Raw genomic sequence first — 27,813 nt, 5'->3', positions numbered from 1 at the left:
AGTCCATTAGAAACCGACAATGATGGGCTGATATATAAGACCAGTTTTACAGTATTGAACATGAAAAAATGATAATAAATGCAATGCTTAAGGACTAAAAAATGATTAATATATTGTGTATACGAAATTCACTCTTCAAAACTTTTCTCTAACTTTCACGTGAGCCAACTCAATTCCAAGTTCAATGAAATATTGAACGATGCAAATATATAATAAATGATCATCTCTAATAGTAATAATTACATGGTGAGGTAATAATGTGTGCAATGCTTAAGTTGGCTCTTGTTGAAGTCAAAGGAAACAAGTGTCAATTTGCATGCTTGTAGTAAGATACTGGAAAATTTATAAATATTCATATGAAGTTGGATGCAAAAAATGTTTATACAAAAATTATAGCTCTCAACAATATCTATAACTTTGTGGTTAACAACTTCTTTATTTGAAGTAATTTAGATGCACAAATAATTGTCACACATTTCAGACAATAAGAGTCAAAAGGATCAATAAAATATTTTATTGCCACGAACCGACACTGAAATATTTGACCAATAATTAGCATGGCATTAATTATGCAATTTTGTGTTACGCCGACAAGATTCAAACTTTGAAATATTTGACCAATAATTAGCATAGCATTAATTATGTAATTTTGTGATACCAAAATGGTAATGTTGGATTCATTTTGAAATTGGTAATGTTGCTTTCATATTTGGAAGTACTTTATTATGGCCATGATTTTTTTTTCTATGCAGATATACACACATTGAGTTTGGGGTATGAAAGTAACAAAAAAAAATAGAGTGGTTTTTGTGAGCACATGGGCACGAGTACCCATCCGATCTCGTACCGCTCATGATCAAGATTTGTGCCAGAAATATGCAAACACACATTATACTTGAAGCGTATTCGTTCCATCTATTCGTATGCATACATTATACTTGAAAACAATGCAAACCGAAGAAAGATAACGGAGCGATGACCAGTTAATCAACCCCGCACGTGGTTTTAAAAGCGTAAGAACGAAATCCGAGAAATGAACGAAGCAATAATGTGGATGGAAATGAACGAAGCAATGTGGATGGCTGCATCCGATCGATCAGTAGTGCCCACGCGGATGATCTTAGTTGACGACCCTGCAGTTCTTCCTGATCTCTCCCTGGTGGCCGGTCTTCACCTCGATGGCCGCCATCTTGACGAATGCCTTTGCAAACTTGGCCTCCCACCACCCGGGGATGTAGGCGCTGTCGCGCACCATCTTGGCCGTGGCCGGCGTGGTGATCAGCGCCGCGTCGGATGTGAAGAGCACCTTGTGCGCCAGCACGTTCTTGTAGTACTGGTTGTCGAACGCGTTGGGAGTGAAGATGTCCTGGTTCACGGTTGGGTCGTTTGCTGGGGTCGGGTTGGCGGGGCACCTCCTCCTCAGGATGTTGGCGAACCAGGAGTTGATGTCGGAGGGGACGGCGAGGCGGTCGGGGACGAAGGACGAGCAGTGGGAGCGACCGACGGTGTGCGCGCCTGAGAGCACGACCATGTCCTCGGCGTCGAGCCCCTTGGCAGCGAAGCTGTCGATGAGCTGGGTGATGTTGAAGAAGGGCGGCGGCAAGTTGTCGAGGGCCTCGGAGGCATTGGAGACGCGCCCGTCGAGGCGGCCCGCGGGTACGTTGATCTTGACCTTGAACCTGCTGAGGAAGTAGGCAGCGTCACGGGCAGCGAATGCGACGAGGTCCGCGCAGGAGACCTTGCCAGGGCAGGCCTTCTCGACAGCGTCCTTGGCTGCGTCGATCACCTCGAAGCCACGCAGGCTGGGCATGTTGGGCGGGCTCAGCTTCTCCGGCTGCGGGTTCGCCGGCGTCGGGTCCAGGAGCACAGAGCCGTCACATCCCTATATACATGGTACATCTCACGTCAACTCGCGCGCATGCGTGTACGTAGAAGCATTTCGATGGTGGTACATTCATTGTTCTTGTGCATATATACCTGGACGAAGCAGTCGTGGAAGATCAAGCGGATGAGCCCGGCGCCGATGCCGGCGTTCTTGTAGACGAACTTCTTTACCTCGTCCCTGACGATGGCCTCCACGCGGGGGCACGTCTTCTTGTAGTAGCCCACCTCCAGGCCCTGGCACGCCGACGCCAGCACCAAGGCGCATGTCACCGCCATGGCAATCCTGAACGAAGCAGCCATTGCCTTCCTGCTGTTAATTAGCCTCTGTATTTTAGTTGTGAGCTGAAGAGCAAGCGGCTAAGTGAAGATGAGAAGTGATGAAGTGGATGTTCGTATTGATGGCTATTTATAGATGGAGATCTGACTACATAAGATGACGACCTCGACGTTGTTAGTTGAATAGATGGTGGTGGTGTCAGTTGATTGATTAGCGATATAGCTGTAACGAAACATGGAGGCAGGCCACTGCACAACCACCATTAGCTGAGTATTCTCTCTATTCTTTTTCCTCTTGCTGAGAATGTTCCATTGCAAGCATGATTTGTGTGTAGCCAATTGTACTCTCTGTTCCTTAGAGAAGAGAAATTTAAGCTTTAGCGAGCTGTCCATATGAATACGACTCCGTTCTTCTTCACAATGGTACTTCCTTATTCCTAGATGTTATGCTAGGATTTGACATAACATCGAGTAGTGTCGACAGATGATCGGGTTACTCATTCAAAACCTTATGGGAAAAGGGCATACAAGGAAAAAAATTGGTATTGTCACCTCGAAATCATATAATAACAAGTTTTTAGAACAAATTTGAAAGATAAAGAGTTTTATATATGTATTTCGGAACGGAGGTGAGAGTAACAATCTCGCGCACAAGTGACCATGTCTCGCTGCTAGTTTGTTTTGACGATTACCGTCAAACCGGGGCACCAACATTCCCTAGTTTTACCTTTGGGAGAATTGATGCTTATTGGTGCTACTGCGATGAATTCTGACCCTGAAGATGTCCGATAAAAGAACTCGGTTCTGGCTAGCCTGTACGCGCTCTAATACCAAGTAGGATTAAGCTATGCGTAAGCTAGCCGCCGACGACTGAATTCTTTGTAGTTTACACCTGGCAATGTACAACATTCCTAGATGGGAATTTGAGGGCGTTGGGCTTGTCTTGCCTCTTGGCATACAGTTCGGGCTGCTGCTTCTGAGTTTTTTAAAACGAGGCAGTTGCACTGCTCATAACTCCGCGGCATTCCTCAACGGCAAAAGCAAGGAAATGTATTAAAGGGAACCGCCAAAATAATATTCTAATTAATCACTAAATCGATAATTTACATAATTACGACTTTAACGATTAACCATAATATCATTTCGGTAGGTTTGGCACGTGTTCTGTGCTCACGGTCGGAACACATACCTTTCCAACATAAGCAATCATAACTAAGCTTAATAAAGAGCGAGTAATTAAATTATATTACAAGTTTTTAAACATTTACATGTTTAACAATTTACAGCAGAAGAGATCTAGTAGGATACTAAAACTGATCAACTTTCAGCTAAAAGAAAAACTACGCAAAGACACAAAAGCTAAAGATGAGTGAAGCCATATATTTTCAGGCTTCACCCCAAAAACGTGACCTCCGAGTAGTTGCCTACTCATTCCCGCCGCTAGTATTAGCGGACGTGAAATAGCCAAACACCACCTCTTCCTCACCTACAAAACCTGTAGAGAAGCTGAGTATGAAGGTACTCGTAAGACTTCATCCATCTATGGTACATATAAATAACATGACTCAAGGATTATGCATTGGGCCATTAGCAAGGAAGAAATGCCACAAGTTTGATTAAAATATATGGGCCCGCAACCTAGACACATATGTGTGAGCATCTAAACATAACCAACGTACCCTTCCAAACCTGTAACTACTAACCTTCGCATAAATGTAAATGGAACCATAGTTATACATCAATAGACAGCAATCAACATTACCCAACATACCATCCATACCACCATTCCACATTTGTAACTCTACGACCGATGCAAATGGACAGAAGCGTGCTCATAATCGAGAGCTCAATAATTCTAATTACTTTACACCCTACAGGGGGTACTCCTTTACCTACACGACTTGAGGACCATACGACGTACGTGTCCACACAAGCCCACGTGAGGGGGTACTTGTGTCAACCTTTCCCAATAAGCCCAACTGTTTGATCATGTGCCGATAGGTACAGGGGTCATCCAGAACTACTCTAGGAGCAAACTGGATAACTCTACAAGCCCGCCCGCTCACACCATCTACTCGCACACCAAAATGTCACAACTACAAAGGTATTCGGCTTATCATTCCCATATACGACATGTAATAAGTATAGAAAGTGCTAAAGCTAACTGCACCGACGGAAAGTGCTTAACCGATGCAAAGCGGTCTATGGTGTCTGGCTCCTCTCCCGAACTACTCCAAGGAACTCCTCCGGGCAGAAGACACCCCTAACACTACTCACGTCTCGTCTCATCCTCACATCTCATCCTACCATCCACATCATAATCAATATTCGTGAACAATAGGTAAGCCCTAAGCTCGCAAACAATGGTTGCACCATCGCTTGACTTCTACCGAGGACCTATGCATTGTTAAATATTTCGAATAACATTCAAGTTAGACATCAATAATGTTATCAAGGCTACAAGAATATAGATCATTAAATAACCAAGGTAGGATAATACATCACATAGGTTCTACCCATAGAAACCTGACATCAACTCATTGAACATGCAAACTTACATAATGCATAATTTATCAATTTTAGACTCCACAATTCAAATCAAAATGTGTGATATGCTTAGATGCATGCCTTGCTACTCTAGGGTTTGTCTGATACTTTTTGCACAACACTCGCAAAACTCCAAAAGGTTAGCATCGCCTTCACTCGCTTGGACTGACGGCGCAACACCCTCTAAATGAATCAAAATGCAATGCATAAACAAATGAATAACAAAAAACGCACAAATGTTGCATGCTTGAAGTATAATAGAGTGCCGAGCTTCAAAAACATTTGCAAAAGACCGCTAAGTGATTAGAGTTCCAAAGTATAAAACCTCGGACAAGGTAACCTAAGTATACCTAACTTTAACAGGTTGGCAATCAGACCGACGTAGAGGTGGCGGTCTGATCGGCGGCCAGCAGAGAGTTTTGGCCTGTGACGGTCTGACCGTAGGCATGGTGACGGTCAAACCGCCCACCAACGGTTAAATCGGCCCAAGTGACAGTCAGACTCCTGTTTAAGTTTTCAACTCGGATTCTTCTGTCCTAACTAGCGGTCAGACCGGACCTAGAGGCGGTCAGACCGCCAAACCTTGCCAGCAGTGCCTTTGCGGGATTGCCGGTGAGGATTTCAATGAGATGTTCGACAACGAAGGGTACCAAAATGCTCTATGGGACCAGTGGAGTGTTTCTAAAGTGATTTAGATATCATTCACCGAGCTAAACTCAAAATACCCCATTGATTGGATCTATGCTAGGTTGAAGTTGGGGCTAAATGACACAAGGCTCGAATCGAGCTCAGAAACAATGAGGAAACGGTAGGGATAGCTCACCTCAGCTTGTTTTTAGCCAGTTGTACTCTTTGTTCCTTAGAGAAGAGAAATTTAAACTTAATGACAAGTTTTTAGGAACAAATTTGAAAGATAAAGAGTTTTATATATGTCTTTGGGAACGGAGGATGTACAACATTCCTAGCTGGGAATTTGAGGGCGTTGAGCTTGTCTTTGTAGGATCGAAAATTGTGACTATAGGGAGTTAAATAGGCATCTTACTAATTTCTTTCGAAGTGGATGGTCTTTTTCTACTTTTCCACTCAACGCACCTAAAAAACTAAGGCAGAAGCAAAACCGGACACTACTGCAGATACCCTCATCAATGTCGATTCAAAATCACCATTACTAGCGGGTTTTTAACCAACACTGATTACTTGTCAGTGGCGGGTATGGAACCGGCACTGAAAATCATTATCAGTGCCGGTTTGTGGATCAAACTGGCACTGATAGTATACATATCAGTGTCGGTTGGTATTACCAACCGGCACTGGTATGTGTCCATCAGTGCCGGTTTGTTTTTACCAACCGGCACTGATAGGTATTCTTGCCCTTTTCAAGATGTGGTGGTTTTTGTTAATACCGTGGTATTTTTAAATTTTGGCTATTGCCAGCAATTGTATACGGTATATTTATAGATACGTACATATAAATTTAATTTACGAGACGTCAAGTTTTATTGTAGTATATGTACACAAGCACGTATAAATTTCATTTCTAAAACATCAAGTCTCATCATAGTATATATACACCGCATACATGTGAGGTTTCATTACAACAATGAAAAAGAGTTTAAGGTTTCTTGCTAATCGAAGGTTCTGAACTCTACTTTTTCTTGTTGGATGAAGGTAACGAGAGAGAGGAGCCAAATTCATGGAACTCGTTGGTTGGACTAATGACCATGTTATTGAACCTGACATGAGTCGATCTCTGGATAGCATGAGGAGCTGCAATTTCAAGAATTGAAGAAATCAATCCTTATGAACACGTGTTGGATCTGAAAATTAGTCATCAAGATGTATGTCGCATACCTCAGCATCGACCACCAGGTATGACGCGTCTCTGTTGAATCAGTGCATTAATTCCATTACATAAAAACCACATAAATTATTGCCCGGACCCTACTTCCTACAAGGAAAGTCATGTCAGATAATCCATTCTTTAACGAATGGCCGATGTCGAACACTCTTCTTCATATATCGTAGGTACACTCTGCATTTGTGTAATTATTACCATAAGTAGACTTAGATTCAATCAAATCAAATATTACAAGAGAAATAATGAAATGGTCGGGTTTTACCTTTGTCGCAAGTCAATGACGGGTTGGTAGGTTACTTTTGGATTATTTTGTTAGTCGAAGACAATGATCTTTCTAATGTCTGGCTGGATGACAAGGATGATCAAGTGATAACTGCACATAGGTCACCATAGGCTAGTTGGTCCTAATTTCTAACTATGTATTGCTCAAAAAGAGTAGAATATTAATGAAATGAAACACATACCCAAAGTGGTAGGGTAAAAGTATATATTTCTTCAATTGTAGCTCCATAATACACTTCAATGTATAGTCCTCGATTCCTTTTGGATCGGATTGCTTCATTGTCGGGTTTACATGATGTGGGTTGATGAATCCCACATGGTAGATGCCCTCTATCCTACATCATTGTACCTCCATTCTACATAAGGAATAAGCTAAGACATTCAATCTAATGGTACATAAATTTATACTATGAATTATACATATATGATACTTACAGAGTACAACAACTCAAGATAGACACGTCGAGGGCATCTTGTTGGTACAATCGATACATTTTCTCAAATAATACATAAATAGAGCCATCCTCATAGTGGAAATCTCAATCCTTGTATCTGGCCTCGAACATTTCTCTACCATCCCGCGACTCCTTCATATACCATGCATGGAATTTCCGAAGTTGATATGTCAGTTTGTCCCACACGTTTTGCATGACCAAGAGTTCGCCCAACTTAAATTGTCATCTCTCGACTGCTTTTGGTGTTAGGGACTCGTCTAGAAATTACTCTTTTGTCATTTTAGCATCTTCAAGAAATCTTTCTAAAGTCTGTTCTTGTCGTATCTATTCGATAGAAGACTCCTTCAAGTATTTCTTACTTTTGATGCGTGCGTAGTATGAATTACTCTTACCCTCTATAGGTTTGGCCATCTTCAAGAAAAACTTCTATGTTTCTACATGAATTGGTATTTTCTTCTCATGCTCTGGCTTTTGAAAGAATTTCTTGACACTGGCGTCCACTATCGCTCTGGTTTCCTCTGGTGTTTGTTCATAATGTAACTTCTCAGGTGTTGCCACCTTCTTAGGTGCCCTTTTCTTCTGGGATGAAGCCGACTTCTAAGATGAACTCAAGTTCTTAGACTGTGTAGCTGTTGTCAACTTTGGAGGGGGAGGAGTTGCCTCTCTTAGTGGTGGTGGCGCTGACTTCAGAGGTGGAGGAGTTGGCTCTCTTGGTGGCACTAGTGCTGACTTCTGAGGGGGAGGAGTTGGCTCCCTTGGTGGCGACTTGCATAAGGGAGGAGTTGGATCTCTTTTATGTGACGGTAGCAGTGAAGGCGACCATAGAGGAGTCAGAGAAATTCTGTGTGGTGGGTCTAACTCCGCATCAGACGACTCGTCCGTCTCATCTTCAAACACTATGTAGCGCTTGGGCCACAGAATGAAGCCACCCACGTTTGATCCAAGCCTCTTCAAACCCGTCTCTCCGGGGTAATCCATGTCAATCTTACGGTACAGCCTTCACACAGAGTCCACGTGAACCTTGATGTATCCTCACAGTATTATAAGATTGTTGAAGAGAGCTCCTTCCATGCATTGGTTGACCTGCCCTATAGCCACCATGGTGGTAATTTTCAAGGTGGGCACGACAAGCTTGCACACTTTGCTTTCTATGATGTCGTCCATGGGGTAACGAGTCAATTCTTCTTCTGCAAACCTCACGGACGCGCAGCTGCTCCGACGATCACCAGGGCTCACAACATTTTCTTTGTGTTGTTGTTGCCTGTTTCCTTGCTGAAGTGCTTCTTTGATTTTTGCATCTGTCATCTAACTCTCTTGAACAATTTCTTGTTGTACTAAAACCAGCAGCTCTTCTAGTTCTTCTCTCCTTCTCTTCTGACTCCTGTAACTTTGAGTGAGTTCCGGGAATCCGTCTTTCCAAGGCACCACACCCTTGCCTCTGGTGCGATCTGGGTGCTCCTTGGTTCCTAGTGCCAAGGTTAGCTGGTCTTTCTCCCTTTTCTGGCCTGAAAGAGCCTTAGGAAGACTGGGTGTGGGCATCTACAATTCTTTGCATTACTTCCTGTTCTCTATCGCTTTTGAAGATTAGGCTGTCATCTGCCGACAAAGTCACCCCTCTCGTGTAAAGATAGTGCTTCGCTCATTCAATCCAGTCAGCTGTCTGAGGTGTGGCACCACTACGGGTTACTTGTTCTTCCATCTCTTCCCACTTGTCGTATCTCCTCACGTACCCATGCGAGCTAGTTCTGTGGGGGTACATGTTCTTGTGGGAGTGGCCTTGTTTACCTCACTTAGTCATTGTGCTTCCTCTGACCGCCTGTACTCTATGAAATCGTTCCAAAATGGTTCCACTGTCGGATAATCATCCCACTTTGGTTTCCGACCCACCAAGTAATAATTTCTCCACAACTTACCCTTGGAATTCTTGAACGCGATGGCCATTGTTGATAGTGCATCACGCTTTGCTTTGGCCATGTTACATCCTTCAGGGTATTCAAACTTTGCCACCAACTTGCCCCATTTATGATCCTTGATGTTATTGGGAACCACCCACATGTCATGTCGTCTGCCTCTCCAACTTCTATATGTGATTGTAATATGGTCCCTCACTAGACACCCGATTGCTATTTTGAACGGCCCTAGAACAACTTTAGGTCTTGTGGGCTCCCCGACTGAATTGACCTCCATGATGATGAAATGTCCCTCGGGCATCCTGCTAGGACCTCGTCCACTCATCTCTTCTCCTATCATCTCATCACCCTTCGGAACATCAGCATCAGGATCAATCTGACCCTCTAGAGCATCATCTTTGGCCCTGCCCTACGCAACCTTAGCAGTTGTCTCCAACTCAAACTGATCCATGTTCAGGTATGCACTTGGGCTACCGCCTCCCGTCTGGTCCAGCTCCATGTTTGCAGGCTCATCTTGTACCGAGGTTGGAGCCGGATCTAAGGAGGGGCCTTGTATCGGAGGGGGGATAGGATGGGGCTGTACACGGTGGTTGGATTTTGTTAGTGCCATTCTTACATAAAAATTTTAGAAACAAAAAACACTTGATTTAGAGTTAAAATTAATGAGATATGTAATCAAATTGTCACAATATATGCATTGATTCACATTTAGAAAAGGCCAAGTAAAATGTGCAGATGGTTAGTAAGTTGTTGTCTAGCTCATGGACATGTCATAATAGCTCATGACATATAAAGATGCTAGATATCGAACAATCATGCTATCATGTCTCATAAGTAAAAACATAATATGTACAATGTTACACATAATAGAGACATTGGCGATTTGAATCATTGCTACACATAATATGTACACGACTTCACCTTACACAATCCGAACTAATTTAGCAAAGCAAACAACAACTATATAGCCAAAAAAAATTACAAGTTCAATTTGTGCTTAGAGATACATCCTATTTTCAGTAGAGTATGCAAGAATGATTACTGAGAGTATCCTATGCAGGATCTAGTAGACTTGCATTTTTCACAACAAATAAGCAACTCTTGATTGAATTGACTCATATAATATGCAGATTTGCATTTTTCACAAAATTTTGGGAATTTGAAACAAAAAACATGAATATAGTGAATAGAAATTGGTTCAAAACAACTCAATAAGAAACATCATGCAAGCTTATTATATGAGTCAATTTAACATGGAGGGCTCGAGGTGGACAAAATAAAGTTCCCTTTGTTTTTGCATAATGGCTAGGTTCAGACGATTGCTTCAATTGCTTATTTGTTGAAGGCATGTATTTCAGTAAGCACTAGCACATGTGCTTGTTTGTATGAACAAGAATTCTCGTAAGGTTATGCACATATGTACTGTATCAGGTTGCCCCAATTAACAAATACCGAACTAACACAGTGGTACTAGAAATAGTAATAACCAATACAGAACTAACTAGAAAGGAAATAGTAATAGAAATAGCAGATTGGTTTTAGTATTCTAGGAATAGTAGTAAACCAATAGAAAGCAAAGGTTCTACATGGCAAGATAACAGTAGCAAAGAATTAGGGCTAACAGATACAAACTGTACAAAAATTCAAAAACATGCTTTTTGGCATTAGACCAAACCAACCGGCTAGCAGCTGCAAAATTTAGAGAACAATTTACCTAACTAGCATCTTAGTGATCGAACTGCTACAACAATTTGCTCCACTAATCCTGAAGACTTCATAATCTCTAGACCACTCAATGAGAGAAAATTGCTTGCCTAACACCAGCAGAGGGGGCGGAGGGGGAAGGGAACGACGATGACTACGAGGAGGAAGTGCCTTCGGCGGCCGGCTGCGAGGAGGAGTTAGCGCGTCGGGAGGAGGAGGCGGTCGGGGAGGATGCAGCCATCAGGAGGAGGCGGCAGTCGAGGAGGCGTCGTGAGGAGGCGGCAGCTGGGGAGGAGGCAATCGAGGAGGCGGCGGTCGAGGAGGCAGCGGTCGAGGAGGCGGCGGTTGGGGAGGAGTCAGCGTGGTTGGGGAGGAGGCGTCAGGAGGAGGCGGCAGCCGGGGAGGAGGTGGCACGGTCGGGGAGGAGGCGGTGGTCGAGGAGGTGGTGGTCGGGGATGATGCAGCTGTCGGGGAGGAGCGGGCTGAAATGGTGAATGGAGCGAACGAGGAGAGCGGCTAATTCTATTGGATGATCTCATAGAACTGTGCCTTTTGGAGAGAAAAATTGGGGCCAACGTTCTATCAGAGCTGCAAAATTCTGCAAATTTTGTAGTTTCTAGAACTGACCAAAAAGATATCTCCTCCAGAAAAAAAGAAGAAAATGATCCCTCCAAGGTTGGAAGAAGGCCATATTTTTCATAGTGGATGTTTCGTGAATTTGACAAAGCTTTGTCATTCCAAAGCTGCCCAAGATTGTCATCCATGAGAAGGCCTTGAGTCTCTCCTGTTGTTTTGTACAAATTTGAGTGGCCTCTCCGGCATCCAACACCTCATCCGTCTCAAGGAATCGATCCTCGCTCCCTACTACTATTACTAGAGTAGAAGCAAATGATTTAGTATAGTAAATCAGCACGCATCTATCTGATGAGATCAAGATTTCCTTAGGCTAATAGCTGAGACTGATGGATCAAGTTGTCTGGGTGGGTGTTGCTTAGGAGCACAAGTCTTAGGAAACCCGAGGATAAGCAAGACTAGTTGGTTTGTGCCAAAGAGCTTTGTAATACTCACCCCATTCTTTTGTATGAGTCTTACACTATTACAGAAATTGTGATAGACAGCGAGCTATAACGGTCATGTCGGTTCATGTCAAGAACCAACAATGATAGTCTATCCAAAAATAACCGATAGTGATAATCAAGTATCAGTGTCGGTTTATAGTATGAACTGGTAGTAATAATATCACTTAGTTCAAATAACAAACCAATAGTGAAAATGCCACTATCTGTCGTGAAACAACAGTGATAATAGATTATCAGTGTCGGTTCTAATTTTGCTACCCATCTTCATACGTTGAAAACTTTTTCATACAAAGTCGAATAGAGACAATTTGTATATGAAAGTTATAGCGATGAGATCTTGAAAACTTTGTAGGTGACAAATTTTTTATTTGAAGTCATCCAGATGACTCATTTTGTCGTGGTCCAGTCATAGGAGTACCTAATATTTCTTAACCGCATAAAAAAGAATCTAGCTAGCAATAACCACTACTACGAGTAGTGGATCACTGACGGTTCCAAACAGGTATTTACTGTCGGTTTTGAAACCGGCGGTACGTAATGGGCAGTGATAGTGTAATTGCTATCACTGTCGGCTGTTGTCAACCAGTAGCACTGTATTTTTAGGAAACAAAAAAAAGAAAAAATTTTGGATGCCGCTTGGCCCCCTGCGTCAGCTCTGCCACCGCTCGCTCGTTGGCACCCACTACTGCTCAAGCTCACTGGAGTCGCTCGCTCGCCAGCACCCACTACCGCTCGCTCGCTGGCACGAATTCAACTTCAACTCAAACTGATTCCAAAATTCACTGGAGCCAAAATTACAAAAAGAAAGAACATACAAGACATGACAATCTGATTCCGGATTGTGAATTCAATCCAAGGAAGAATTACAACACAATTGTTTCAACACTACTACTCAAGAACTTGAGAAGGACAATCAAAAGACTTAAGGATGACAGCATCGATCTCACAATCAAATGACATAGTTTTGCGCAGCACTTATATTCACCTGCGTCATGTACAAATCCAAGAGTAAGCCAACCAAATGTCAGTCAGGAGGAGGAGGCCGGCGTCAGTCAGGGCGGAGGAGGGAGCAACGCACAAACCTTGATGAGCTAGACCTGCTCGATGATGGCGCTGGTGCCAACGACGCGGTCGCAGAAGGAAAGCCCGAATGGGGACACCTCGAGCAAGCACTCCCCACCGGCCACGGCTTCTGCCACTACGGGGAGGAGGAAGCGGGAGAGGATGGTGGTGGACAGCACGGCGGCCGCGGCCTCGCATTGGCGCAGGACGAGGCCAGAGCTAGGGTTCCTGTCAGTGTCCTGGTAGGGCGGTTGGTGAGAGGGGCGGGGGAGCCTAGCGTTGGACATCGCAAGCTGAGGAGGAGACAAGAAAGTGAAAAGGTGGAGGTGGAGGGAGCCATGTCTTCCTACCAGCTCGGCTCCTTGGAAGCACAGAGCTGGTGCTCGTGCCCGTGCCTGGAGGAGATCGCCATGGGGCCAGAGGGAGAGATGAGTGCGCGTGAGAGAGACGGAGGGTGTGGATAAGGACGCGGATGCGAAGTAAAAATAGAATGAATACAAATTTTGGGTCCGGCACTACATCACTGCCACTAACCGGCAGTGATGATGGATTTAGGTATCACTGCCGGCTCAAGACTTGAGCCGGCAATGATGACCCTTATAACTGTCAGTTCACAAGCTCTGATGGTTGATTTTTTCGCGTGGCTAATGAACCGGCGGTGATGCCCCATCACTGCCAGTCCATTAAAAACCTACAATAATTAGCCGGTATATAAGATCGGTTTTATAGTAGTGAACATGACAAAATGATAATAAATGCAATGCTTAAGGACTAAAAAATGATTAATATATTGTGTATATGAAATGTAGTCTTCAAAAGTCTTCTCTAACTTTCACGTGAGACAACTCAATTCCAAGTTCAATGAAATATTGAACGATGCAAATATATAATAAATGATCGTCTCTAATAGTAGAAATTACATGGTGAGGTAATAATGTGTGCAATGCTTAAGTTGGCTCTTGTTGAAGTCAGAGGAAACAAGTGTCAATTTGCATGCTTGTAGTAAGATATTGAAAAATTTATAAATATTCATACGAAGTCGGATGGAAAAGATGTTTATACAAAAGTAATAGTTCTCAATGATATCTACAACTTTGTAGTTAACAAGTTCTTTATTTGAAGTAATTTATATGCACAAATAATTGTCACAAATTTCTGACAATAGGAATCAAAAGGTTCAACAAGTGCTTATCATTGTTGATTGTAGACTATCGGCTCTATAACCGACAGTGATAGATGCTAGTTTTGAACAGATAATAATTTGCTTTCCTGTAGTAGTGGTACGCCCACAAGATTCAAACTTTGAAATATTTGACCAATAATTAGCATAGCATTAATTATGTAATTTTGTGATACCAAAATGGTAATGTTGGATTCATTTTGAAATTGGTAATGTTGCTTTCATATTTGGAAGTACTTTATTATGGCCATGATTTTTTTTTCTATGCAGATATACACACATTGAGTTTGGGGTATGAAAGTAACAAAAAAAATAGAGTGGTTTTTGTGAGCACATGGGCACGAGTACCCATCCGATCTCGTACCGCTCATGATCAAGATTTGTGCCAGAAATATGCAAACACACATTATACTTGAAGCGTATTCGTTCCATCTATTCGTATGCATACATTATACTTGAAAACATTGCAAACCGAAGAAAGATAACGGAGCGATGACCAGTTAATCAACCCCGCACGTGGTTTTAAAAGCGTAAGAACGAAATCGGAGAAATGAACGAAGCAATAATGTGGATGGAAATGAACGAAGCAATGTGGATGGCTGCATCCGATCGATCAGTAGTGCCCACGCGGATGATCTTAGTTGACGACCCTGCAGTTCTTCCTGATCTCTCCCTGGTGGCCGGTCTTCACCTCGATGGCCGCCATCTTGACGAATGCCTTTGCAAACTTGGCCTCCCACCACCCGGGGATGTAGGCGCTGTCGCGCACCATCTTGGCCGTGGCCGGCGTGGTGATCAGCGCCGCGTCGGATGTGAAGAGCACCTTGTGCGCCAGCACGTTCTTGTAGTACTGGTTGTCGAACGCGTTGGGAGTGAAGATGTCCTGGTTCACGGTTGGGTCGTTTGCTGGGGTCGGGTTGGCGGGGCACCTCCTCCTCAGGATGTTGGCGAACCAGGAGTTGATGTCGGAGGGGACGGCGAGGCGGTCGGGGACGAAGGACGAGCAGTGGGAGCGACCGACGGTGTGCGCGCCTGAGAGCACGACCATGTCCTCGGCGTCGAGCCCCTTGGCAGCGAAGCTGTCGATGAGCTGGGTGATGTTGAAGAAGGGCGGCGGCAAGTTGTCGAGGGCCTCGGAGGCATTGGAGACGCGCCCGTCGAGGCGGCCCGCGGGTACGTTGATCTTGACCTTGAACCTGCTGAGGAAGTAGGCAGCGTCACGGGCAGCGAATGCGACGAGGTCCGCGCAGGAGACCTTGCCAGGGCAGGCCTTCTCGACAGCGTCCTTGGCTGCGTCGATCACCTCGAAGCCACGCAGGCTGGGCATGTTGGGCGGGCTCAGCTTCTCCGGCTGCGGGTTCGCCGTCGTCGGGTCCAGGAGCACAGAGCCGTCACATCCCTATATACATGGTACATCTCACGTCAACTCGCGCGCATGCGTGTACGTAGAAGCATTTCGATGGTGGTACATTCATTGTTCTTGTGCATATATACCTGGACGAAGCAGTCGTGGAAGATCAAGCGGATGAGCCCGGCGCCGATGCCGGCGTTCTTGTAGACGAACTTCTTTACCTCGTCCCTGACGATGGCCTCCACGCGGGGGCACGTCTTCTTGTAGTAGCCCACCTCCAGGCCCTGGCACGCCGACGCCAGCACCAAGGCGCATGTCACCGCCATGGCAATCCTGAACGAAGCAGCCATTGCGTTCCTGCTGTTAATTAGCCTCTGTATTTTAGTTGTGAGCTGAAGAGCAAGCGGCTAAGTGAAGATGAGAAGTGATGAAGTGGATGTTCGTATTGATGGCTATTTATAGATGGAGATCTGACTACATAAGATGACGACCTCGACGTTGTTAGTTGAATAGATGGTGGTGGTGTCAGTTGATTGATTAGCGATATAGCTGTAACGAAACATGGAGGCAGGCCACTGCACAACCACCATTAGCTGAGTATTCTCTCTATTCTTTTTCCTCTTGCTGAGAATGTTCCATTGCAAGCATGATTTGTGTGTAGCCAATTGTACTCTCTGTTCCTTAGAGAAGAGAAATTTAAGCTTCCTTATTTCCTAGATGATACTTCCATATGAAGACGACTCTGTTCTTCTTCACAATGGTACTTCCTTATTTCCTAGATATGTTATTCTAGGATTTGACATAACATCAAGTAGTGTCGACAAATGATCGTGTTACTCATTCAAAACCTTAAGGGAAGCGGGCATACAAGGAAAAAAAAACTGGTATTGTCACCTCAAAATCATATAATGACAAGTTTTTAGAACAAATTTGAAAGATAAAGAGTTTTATATATGTATTTGGAAACGGAGGAGAGAGTCAAACCGGGGCACCAACATTCCCTAGTTTTATCTTTGGGAGAATTGATGCTTATTGGTGCTACTGCGATGAATTCTGACTCTGAAGATGTCCGATAAAAGAAGTCGGTTCTGGCTAGCCTGTACGCGCTCTAATCAGGTCAAGTGGGGGGTTATCAATACCAAGTAGGATTAAACTATGCGTAAGCTAGCCGGCGACGACTGAATTCTTTGTAGTTTACACCTGGCAATGTACAACATTCCTAGATGGGAATTTGAGGGCGTTGAGCTTGTCTTGCCTCTTGGCATACAGTTTTGGCTGCTGCTTCTGAGTTTTCTAAAACGAGGCAGTTGCACTGTTCACAACTCTGCGTCATTCCTCAACGGTAACAGTAAGGAATTGCGGGGACCATCTAAATAATATTCTAGTTAATCACCAAATCGATCATTTATATAATCACAACTTCAACGATTAACCAGAATATCATCCCGGTAATTCTAGCACGTGTCTGTGCTAAAGGTCAGAACACATACTTTTCCAACATAAGTAATCATAACCAATCTTAATAAAGAGTGAGTAAAAAAATTATATTATAAAGTCTTAAACATTTACAAGATTAACAATTTACAGCAAAAGAGATCTAGGATGATACTAAAACTGATTAACTCCTAGCCAAAAGAGAACTACGCATCGGAAACAAAAGCTAAAGACAGTAAAAGATATGTGAAGCCATATGCCCTTAGGCTTCACCGTAAAAACGCAATCACAGAATAGTTGCCTACTCACTCCTGCCGCTAGTATCGATGGGCATGAAGTAGCCAAACATCGTCTCTTCCTCACCTATAAAACCTATGGAGAAGACTTAATCCGTATAGAGTACAAATAAATAACCTGCCTCCAAGGATTATGCATTGGACTATTAACAAGCAAAAAGGCCATAAGTCAAGTCCAAACCCTTAGCCAAGTCTTCTAGATGGCCCAACAAAGGATCCATAAAATCTGTAAATTTTTGTGGAGTTCTGGATAGCCTCATCTTCTCATGAAGTTTCGGAGTTCAAAACGGCCTCAAATGCGAATCTGAACAATACCAAAGTGGTAGGTCTCATCGAGAGCTTTGATTAGAACCTATGGAAGTCCCCTTTTGGATAATGGATCTAGGAGTTATGGCACCCGAAATCAGTGCTGCGCAGATAAGTCCGAGTTCAAACAATTTACATTGTGGTGCATTTTTGTAAATTAAGATGGCATTTTCAGAAGTTCCAATGAATACCAAAGTTGTAGATCTTTTCGAGTACTAGAATGTAGAGTTTAGAAATGTCCAATTTGTATTTCGGACGATGGAGATATCATCTTCAGAATAGAGTGCTCTGAAAAACGAAACCGTAGCCGACTCGAACTCGAATCCGATTCGTGTTCGGCTTGGACTCCACCTCAACCAGCCACCCCTAGCCCTATAAATATGAGTTGCATGCCCTCTCATACCCCTATTCCACACCACCAAACCCTAGAAGTCACTGCTACCTTGTCCATGAGCTGTTGTTCGCCGAAGTTGCCGTCGCCTTCGCCTGTGATGCGCTACCTCGTAGTCTTCTACGTGAATAGTCCTTCCTCGACAACTGAAGCAAGGTGAGGACCCATTTTTCTCCTCCCTTACTACTATTTTAGCATCATATTAAGTCCCTAGCCAAGCCCTAGTCCTGGCCAAAGCCCGATCTACGCCGCCACGGTCGTCGCCGTTGCGGACAGCCGCGGGACAACCGCGCTGTAGCCGATTGGCATCGATGTTCCCGACTGATCAGAGGTCAAATCACCAAGCCCTTTCACCGGTGCATGTCCCATGATGTTCCCCATGCCCTCACCAACTAGGTCAGCCAGTAGAGTAGCCAAACCACAGTAATCAAGGTTTACATACCCGTTGTCCGGTTCCTGGACGCGTTCTGCGCGCACCGGATTTGCATTTGCATTCCCTGTCAATCTGAAAGCCGTATGGATGCACCAACCACGTCACGGTGTGTCTCATGGAGTCTTCTACGTGACCCTAGGAGCCCATCCACATTTGTGTAGCAACACAAATAGGACGCCATTGCCAACCATAGCACGTCGCAGCCATCACCCGTCTCATCTCTGCTGATCGTTCTTCCTCTCAATGAATGATCTACCAAAAACTATGCTGTAGCATTGTGTTCCCAGGATATATGAACATCTATATTCAAACGGTTTCTCAAATTTCATAACCAATCTCTGGGAACGTGAGCATCTTCGTTCCTGCATCTGTTCACGGTCACCACCAAACCTAGAAGCAGTCATCGTTGTTTTGCCACTACCTCGGATGACCCCTTCCAAAAACAACCACACCGCTGACTTAGTCTTTCCACATTCTACTCTATGCTTCCCTTGTTTCACTGAAACACCACCGAAGCCCGACATCGATGTTAGTGGCCACATGCCCGATCACTGTTTTTGACAAAACCCGAACCACCACCGCTACATAGAGTCACCAATAGTATCCTTAACCTAAAAGCGCAACCTTCGACCTTTAATCCAAGATCTCCGCGTATCCATTCTTTAATCCAAGAAGGTACTTGCATAGCAAGCCACGTCAGCGCCACATCATTCTCCTTAGCCTAGTCAGCAAAGTCTGGTCTGCCCTACACTTCTTGAACCATGCATTATGATGTTATCAAGCCTAGCACAATGATTGCACAATAAACTCTTTTCCCATGGAAGATAACTCTAGTAAACTAGTCTTTCTTTTTAGTCCCAATCCATCTTTTGAAAGATTGTTCTCTTTTCATCTTAACTCCGATTTAAGCGATTCTTGCATATAAATGTTTCTAAAATCATACCTATCCAACCATAGTGTTTTTAAAGTGTTTTAATGATGTTTGGTATGTTGTCCTTAGTGTTTTCTTTTGTGTTGCTTGTCGGTAGTTCTCGTGATTAGTCGATAACGTTCCGGAGCAGTTTGAGGGACTTCAAGACCAAGATTTCGACAATACTGAGCAGCATTGGGTAAAAAGCAAGTGCCCTTAATCATCTTGAACCTATGATTTAAACTGTTTTGTTTTACAAAATTGCATGCAGTGTGTGTCAATATGATGGGTAGTCACCTATGTTAGGGTCTTTTCTTGGTTTTCCCTTATCATCTAGGTGGTGTGAATGCCACTTTGACGATGGTGAAACTTAGCGGGCATGCATATACTGGATGAAACTATGTAATGGCTTTGAAGTGACTTTCCGAGCGACACACCACTGAAGTGTGATAAGTGTCTAGCTAACACGACAACATGGAAATCACGACTTGTGGGGAAAGCTGGACAACCTCTGCAGAGTGTAAAATCTAATATATCAGCCGTGCTCACGGTTATGAGAGACTTGGATCCTCACATGATTAGTGGGTTGTGATTATGGGTTATGGTTATGGTTCTGGTACAGGGAGTACTAGACGGTTGTGGTTATGGTTCTGGTACATGGAGTACTAGATGGTTGTAGTTTTGGTTATAGTACAGGGAGTACTAGACGGTTATGGTATGCAAGGTGGGGAGCCTTGTATGCTGGGTGTTGGACTGTATGGGTTACATTCGCTTAATAATTGTTTAATACTTTTTGAGTCCATATATCTTTTCATTACTCACATTTACGTAAATATACTATGTGTTAGCCTATTCTTGATATAAGCCTGCATATCATTATCTTTTCCACACTTGCTGAGCGTATTATGTGCTCACACTTGCTATTTTCCCTATGCCATGCGACATGTGTGTTGCTGCTCAGTGAGTTAAGATGTTGAAGACTATCAAGACGAGGTTGTGATGTTCTAGGCGCGTGTCTCCCGGTTGGTTACCTGCAGTGTTGTTGGGCACCAATGCTTCTGTTCCACTGCAGATATCTTCATAGAAGACAATATATGTCAATTGTTGTAAGAGTTTAACGTTTATTTAATAAAAGTATTACTTTTGTTACTTCACATGTGACGTCCTTATGTGTGTTGAACATCCTGAGCACACATAAGCCGCATCTGGTTTTAGCCGTTAAAATCAGGTGTGACAGAGGTGGTATCAGAGCTATACTGACCGTAGGACGCAAGCCTAGATAGAATGGTCGTGCCACAAGGTTATATTTTTAAAATCCTATTTTGAAAAACCCATCCCCGTGCTTTTCTAACCTCTCAGTTTCCTTCTCTATCTACTTACCTATTTCAATCTATTCAGAAAAATGAATTTCCAACACTCCCCTTTTCAAACTATTAGTTGTTGAACCATCCCAGTTACTCTGTTCGAGGAGGATGCACCTAAAGATCTCTCTTAGCGCTCCTACCTTGTGTGAAGATTCATAGGAAAGATGAAGATCCATCACGACAAGAAAGATTCATCTACCACAACACTAAAGACATGAAGATCTACCTCCGCGCTGCTCCCGGTTTTAGTTCTTCGAGTCATAGGAGAATTTTTTCTAATCTTCGGAAACGTTAGAGCGATGTTGGTAGTATGCGTTTGTGTTGAGTGTCTTGTGTGATTTGGATTTTCTATTTGAGTGCTAGAATGCGTTGTGTGATGCTTTAGCATATACTAATAGCGACGTTCCTTATATATCTCTATAGTTAATAGTATAGCTGGGTTTTCTCCTTCTAGCTCTTTCTCTTCTTGTCCCAACCTTCTGCCTCAATCCCGATCAGATGGTGAACACAAATAAAGATCAGCTAGGTAAAGGTACCAACAACAATAACAACAATATCCAGTAGATGCCACCTCAATTCAACAAGGCATAATTTTTGGAGATGCATACTCAGATCCTTCAAGGCATGATTTAGAATATAGAAAGTTTGTTATAGATAGTCGAAGCTCAGGGTGCAAAAACCGAGCGTGGAAAGCAAGGCAACAACAAGAAGAGGAAGAAAGCCTTTGAAGACCATCAAGCAAACAACAGCTTTTGGTTACGTTCGACTCCTGAACAAGCACTTCGTTCTATCAACTAGGAAGTTTCATAGGTCGAGGGAAAATTTGCAGAGTACCCCTACAAGGAAGGTGTGTTTTTGCTGTGAAGAAGAAAGATGCTATGCCAATAGATGTCCCTTACGGATCCTTGTACCTGATGATAAGAAGGTGTGTGTCCACTCTGGAGAACCTACGTGCTGGGTCAAAAGATGTCCTATGAAGCAGCCCGCACGGAACTAGATCAACCCCAACGCCCGATCTACGCCGCCACGATCGTTGCCATCGCGGACAGCCGCGGGATAGCTGCGTTGTAGCCGATTGGCATCGGCGTTCCCGACCGACCAGAGATCAAATCACCAGGCCCTTTTACTGGTGCATGTCCCATAATGTTGCCCACTCCCTCACCAACTTGGTCGGCCAGTAGAGTAGCCAAACCACCGTAATCAAGGTCGACATACCCGTTGTCCGGTTTCTGGACGCATTTTGTGTGTGCACCAGATTTGCATTCGTGTTCCCCTTCAATCCGAAAGCCATATGGATGAACCAACAGCGTCACGGCGTGTCCCATGGAGTCTTCTACGTGACCCTAGGAGCCCATCCACGTTTGTGCAGCGACACAACCAGGACGCCATTGCCAACCACAGGACATCGTAGCCATCACCCGTCTCATCTCTATTGATTGTTCTTCCTCTCAGTGGATATACCAAAAACTATGTTCTAGCATTGTGTTCCCGGGATATATGAACATCTATTCAAACGGTTTCTTAAATTTCATAGCCAATCTCTAGGAATGCGAGCATCTTCATTTCTGCATCTGTTCGCGGTAACCACCAAATCTAAAAGCAGTCATCGTTGTTTTGCCACTACCTCGGATGACCCCTTCTAAAACCAACCATACCACTGACTTAGTCTTTCGCGTTCTACGCTATGCTTCCCTCGTTTCACTAAAACACCACCGAAGCCCGACATCGATGTCAGTGGCCACGTGCCCGATCGCTGTCTTCAACGAAATCCGAACCACCACCGCTACATAGAGTCACAAGTAGTATTCTTAACCTAGAAGTGCAACCTTTGACCTTTTTGATCCATCATTGGTGGTCGAGACTAGATCTCCGCGTATCCATTCTTTAATCCAAGATGGTACTTACATAGCAAGACATGTCAGCGCCACATCATTCTCCTTAGCCTAGTCAGCGAAGTCTGGTCTGCCCTACACTTCTTGAACCATGCATTATGACGTTGTCAAGCCTAGTGCAATGATTGCACATAAACTCTTTTACTATAGGAAGATAACTCCAGTACACTAGTCTTTCTTTTCAGTCCCAATCCATCTCTTGAAAGCTCATTCTCTTTTCATCTTAACTCCGATTTAGGCGATTGTTGCATATAAATATTTCTTAAATTATACCTATCCAACTATAGTGTTTTTAAAGTATTTTAATGATGTTTGGTATGTTGTTCTTAGTGTTTTCTTTTGTGTTGCTTGTTGGTAGTTCTCGTGATTAGTCGATAACGTTCCGGAGCAGTTCGAGGGACTTCAAGACCAAAATTTTGCAACATTGAGCAGCATTGGGTAAAAGGCAAGTTTTCTTGATCATCTTGAACCTATGATTTAAACTGTTTTATTTTACAAAATTACATGCAGTGTGTGTCAATATGATGGGTAGTCATATACTTGATTAATGAACTTATGTAACAATGGTCGTTAATGTGTCAATGGTGTAGCAACATGGAACCTTAGGCCTTGAGAAAAGTAGTTTTGGTGGTTGTCATAGTTATGTTGTTGGTTTAGTGTTTGCTCAATTAACCTAAGTAAGGACCGGTTCGTGGAGCGACAACCCAAGAAATATCGTACCAACCACGAGACCTGGTATGGGACAGGCCTAGCCTATTAATTAGTGGATTCCAGTTTTTGTGCGTGCCAAATGGAAGAGTGGATGTGTGGGGACGGCAGAGGCTAGAACCATTTGGTTAGTGGTATGAGATGTGTAGTGGAAGGGAAGAGTGAAATCTTTCTGGAGCTACAAGGTGCAAAAGGGGGCTTTTGGGTGGTGTGAATGCCACTTTGACAGCAATGAAACCTAGCGGGCATGCACATACCGGATGAAACTTTGTAACGGCTTTGAAGTGACTTTCCGGACAACACACCACTAGCGTGTGTTAAGTGTCTAGCTAACACGGCACCATGGAAATCACGACTTGTGGGGAAAGCTAGACAACCTCTGCAGAGTATAAAATCTGATATATCAGCCGTGCTCACGGTTATGAGAGATTTGGATCCTCACATGATTAGTGGGTTGTGATTATGGGTTGTGGTTGTGGTTCTGGTACATGGAGTACTAGATGGTTGTGGTTATGGTTCTGGTACATGGAGTGTTAGATGGTTGTGGTTTTGGTTATAGTACAGGGAGTACTAGATGGTTATGGTATGCAAGGTGGGGAGCCTTGTATGCTGGGTGTTAAACTGTGTGGGTTACATTCACTTAATAATTGTTTAATGCTTATTGAGTCCAAATATCTTTTCATTACTCGCATTACGCAAATATACCATGTGTTAGCCTATTCTTGATATAAGCCTGCATATCATTATCTTTCCCCACACTTGTTGAGCGCATTATGTGCTCACACTTGCTATTTTTTCTATGTCATGCGACATGTGTGTTGCTGCTCAGTGAGTGAAGATGTTGAAGACTATCAAGACGAGGTTGTGATGTTCTAGACGTGTGTCTCCCGGTCGGTTGCATGTGGTGTTGTTGGACACCAATGCTTCTGTTCCGCTGTAGATATCTTCATAGAAGATAATATATGTCAATTGCTGTAAGAGTTTAAAGTTTATTTAATAACAGTATTGCTTTTGTTACTTCACCTGTGACGTTCTTTTGTGTGTTGAACATCTTGGCACACATAAGCCGCATCTGGTTTTGACCGTTAAAATCGGGTGTGACACGGAGCTAGGGTTCTTGCCGGTGTCCTGGCAGGGCGATTGGTGAGAGGGGCAGGGGAGCCTGGCGTTGGACACCGGCAAGCTAAGGAGGAGACAACATAGTGGCAAGGTGGAGGTGGAGGGAGCCATGGCTTCTTACCGGCTCGGCTCCTGGAAGCAAAGAACTGGTGTCCGTGCCCGTGCCTGGAGGGGATCACCATAGGGGCAGAGGGAGAGATGAGTGTGCATGAGAGAGACGGAGGGTGTGGATAAGGACGCGGATGCGAAGTAAAAATATAATGAATACAAATTTTGGGTCTGACACTACATCACTACCACTAACCAGCAGTAATGATGGATTTAGGCATTACTGCTGGTGATGACCCTTATCATTGCCGGTTCACAAGCTATGATGGCTGATTTTTTTTGTGTGGCTTATAAACTGACAGTGATGCCCCATCACTATCGGTCTATTAAAAACTGACAATGATTAACCGGTATATAAGACTGGTTTTACAGTAGTGAACATGATAAAATGATAATAAATGCAATGATTAAGGACTAAAAAATGATTAATATATTGTGTATATGAAATGCAGTCTTCAAAACTCTTCTCTAACTTTCACGTGAGCCAACTCAATTCCAAATTCAACGAAATATTGAATGATGCAAATATATAATAAATGATCATCTCTAATAGTAATAATTACATGGTGAGATAATAATGTTTGCAATGCTTAAGTCAAAAGATCAATAAATTATTCCATTACCATAACCGACACTGATATATATATATATATATATCACTATGGGTTCAACAAGCGCTTATCATTGTTGATTGTAGACTATCGGCTCTATAACCGGTAGTGATAGATGCTAGTTATCAACCGATAATAATCTGCTTCCTTGTAGTAGTGGTGCGCCCACAAGATTCGAACTTTGAAATATTTGACCAATAATTAGCATAGCATTAATTATGTGATTTTGTGATACCAAAATGGTAATGTTGGATTCATTTTGAAATTGGTAATGTTGCTTTCATATTTGGAAGTACTTTATTATGGTCATGATTTTTTCCTATGCAGATATCCAAGTAGTGGTACACACATTGAGTTTGGGGTATCAAAGTAACAAAAAATAGAGTGTTTTTTGTGAGCACATGGGCACGTACCCATCCGATCTCGTACCGCTCATGCTCAAAATTTGTGCCAGAAATATGCACACATACATTATACTTGAAGCGTATTCGTTCCATCTATTCGTGTGCATACATTATACTTGAAAACAAGGCAAACCGAACAAAGATAACGGAGCGATGACCAGTTAATCAACCCCGCACGTGGTTTTAAAAGCGTAAGAACGAAATCGGAGAAATGAACGAAGCAATAATGTGGATGGAAATGAACGAAGCAATGTGGATGGCTGCATCCGATCGATCAGTAGTGCCCACGCGGATGATCTTAGTTGACGACCCTGCAGTTCTTCCTGATCTCTCCCTGGTGGCCGGTCTTCACCTCGATGGCCGCCATCTTGACGAATGCCTTTACAAACTTGGCCTCCCACCACCCGGGGATGTAGGCGTTGTCGCGCACCATCTTGGCCGTGGCCGGCGTGGTGATCAGCGCCGCGTCGGACGTGAAGAGCACCTTGTGCGCCAGCACGTTCTTGTAGTACTGGTTGTCAAACGCGTTGGGAGTGAAGATGTCCTGGTTCACGGTTCGGTCGTTTGCTGGGGTCGGGTTGGCGGGGCACCTCCTCCTCAGGATGTTGGCGAACCAGGAGTTGATGTCGGAGGGGACGGCGAGGCGATCGCGGACGAAGGACGAGCAGTGGGAGCGGCCGACGGTGTGAGCGCCTGAGAGCACGACCATGTCCTCGGCGTCGAGCCCCTTGGCAGCGAAGCTGTCGATGAGCTGGGTGATGTTGAAGAAGGGCGGCGGCAAGTTGTCGAGGGCCTCGGAGGCATTGGAGACGCGCCCGTCGAGGCGGCCCGCGGGTACGTTGATCTTGACCTTGAACCTGCTGAGGAAGTAGGCAGCGTCACGGGCAGCGAATGCGACGAGGTCCGCGCAGGAGACCTTGCCAGGGCAGGCCTTCTCGACAGCGTCCTTGGCTGCGTCGATCACCTCGAAGCCACGCAGGCTGGGCATGTTGGGCGGGCTCAGCTTCTCCGGCTGCGGGTTCGCCGGCGTCGGGTCCAGGAGCACAGAGCCGTCACATCCCTATATACATGGTACATCTCACGTCAACTCGCGCGCATGCGTGTACGTAGAAGCATTTCGATGGTGGTACATTCATTGTTCTTGTGCATACCTGGACGAAGCAGTCGTGGAAGATCAAGCGGATGAGCCCGGCGCCGATGCCGGCGTTCTTGTAGACGAACTTCTTTACCTCGTCCCTGACGATGGCCTCCACGCGGGGGCACGTCTTCTTGTAGTAGCCCACCTCCAGGCCCTGGCACGCCGACGCCAGCACCAAGGCGCATGTCACCGCCATGGCAATCCTGAACGAAGCAGCCATTGCGTTCCTGCTGTTAATTAGCCTCTGTATTTTAGTTGTGAGCTGAAGAGCAAGCGGCTAAGCGAAGATGAGAAGTGATGAAGTGAATGTTCGTATTGATGGCTATTTATAGATGGAGATCTGACTACATAAGATGACGACCTCGACGTTGTTAGTTGAATAGATGGTGGTGGTGTCAGTTGATTGATTAGCGATATAGCTGTAACGAAAGATGGAGGCAGGCCACTGCACAACCACCATTAGCTGAGTATTCTCTCTGTTCTTTTTCCTCTTGCTGAGAATGTTCCATTGCAAGCATGATTTGTTTGTAGCCAATTGTACTCTCTGTTCCTTAGAGAAGAGAAATTTAAGCTTCAGCGAGCTGTCCATATGAATACGACTCTGTTCTTCTTCACAATGGTACTTCCTTATTTCCTAGATGTTATTCTAGGATTTGACATAACATCAAGTAGTGTCGACAAGTGATCGTGTTACTCATTCAAAACCTTATGGGAAGAGGGCATACAAGGAAAAAAAAATTGGTATTGTCACCTCGAAATCATATAATGACAAGTTTTTAGAACAAATTTGATAGATAAAGAGTTTTATATATGTATTTGGGAACGGAGGAGAGAGTAACAATCTGGCGCACAAGTGACCATGTCTCGCTGCTAGTTTGTTTTGACGATTACCGTCAAACCGGGCACCAACATTCCCTAGTTTTACCTTTGGGAGAATTGATGCTTATTGGTGCTACTGCGATGAATTCTGGCCCTGAAGATGTCCGATAAAAGAACTCGTTTCTGGCTAGCCTGTACGCGCTCTAATCGGCTCAAGTGGGGGTTATCAATACCAAGTAGGATTAAGCTATACGTAAGCTAGCCGGCGACGACTGAATTCTTTGTAGTTTAT

At 44.1% G+C, this 27,813-nt stretch overlaps 3 protein-coding genes across 3 annotated transcripts; all 3 read right to left on the bottom strand.

Moving 5' to 3' along the window:
* Nucleotides 1-1,005: 1,005 nt before the first annotated feature.
* LOC133911050 (peroxidase 2-like) lies at nucleotides 1,006-2,251 on the bottom strand. The gene is made up of 2 exons (XM_062353273.1): nucleotides 1,978-2,251; nucleotides 1,006-1,882 (listed from the first exon to the last, which is right to left on the bottom strand). The coding sequence occupies exons 1-2, from the start codon at nucleotides 2,182-2,184 to the stop codon at nucleotides 1,121-1,123; spliced, it is 969 nt and encodes a 322-aa protein (XP_062209257.1). The 5' UTR covers nucleotides 2,185-2,251; the 3' UTR covers nucleotides 1,006-1,120.
* Nucleotides 2,252-14,704: 12,453 nt separating this feature from the next.
* LOC133911049 (peroxidase 2-like) lies at nucleotides 14,705-15,965 on the bottom strand. The gene is made up of 2 exons (XM_062353272.1): nucleotides 15,732-15,965; nucleotides 14,705-15,636 (listed from the first exon to the last, which is right to left on the bottom strand). The coding sequence occupies exons 1-2, from the start codon at nucleotides 15,936-15,938 to the stop codon at nucleotides 14,875-14,877; spliced, it is 969 nt and encodes a 322-aa protein (XP_062209256.1). The 5' UTR covers nucleotides 15,939-15,965; the 3' UTR covers nucleotides 14,705-14,874.
* A 9,666-nt stretch (nucleotides 15,966-25,631) lies between these two features.
* LOC133911047 (peroxidase 2-like) lies at nucleotides 25,632-26,989 on the bottom strand. The gene is made up of 2 exons (XM_062353271.1): nucleotides 26,716-26,989; nucleotides 25,632-26,624 (listed from the first exon to the last, which is right to left on the bottom strand). The coding sequence occupies exons 1-2, from the start codon at nucleotides 26,920-26,922 to the stop codon at nucleotides 25,863-25,865; spliced, it is 969 nt and encodes a 322-aa protein (XP_062209255.1). The 5' UTR covers nucleotides 26,923-26,989; the 3' UTR covers nucleotides 25,632-25,862.
* Between the last annotated feature and the right edge of the window lie 824 nt (nucleotides 26,990-27,813).

This window comes from Phragmites australis, chromosome 3, assembly GCF_958298935.1.
Source record: "Phragmites australis chromosome 3, lpPhrAust1.1, whole genome shotgun sequence".
In the NCBI taxonomy this organism is placed as follows: domain Eukaryota; kingdom Viridiplantae; phylum Streptophyta; class Magnoliopsida; order Poales; family Poaceae; genus Phragmites; species Phragmites australis.
This window is presented reverse-complemented; position numbering and strand designations above follow the sequence as displayed.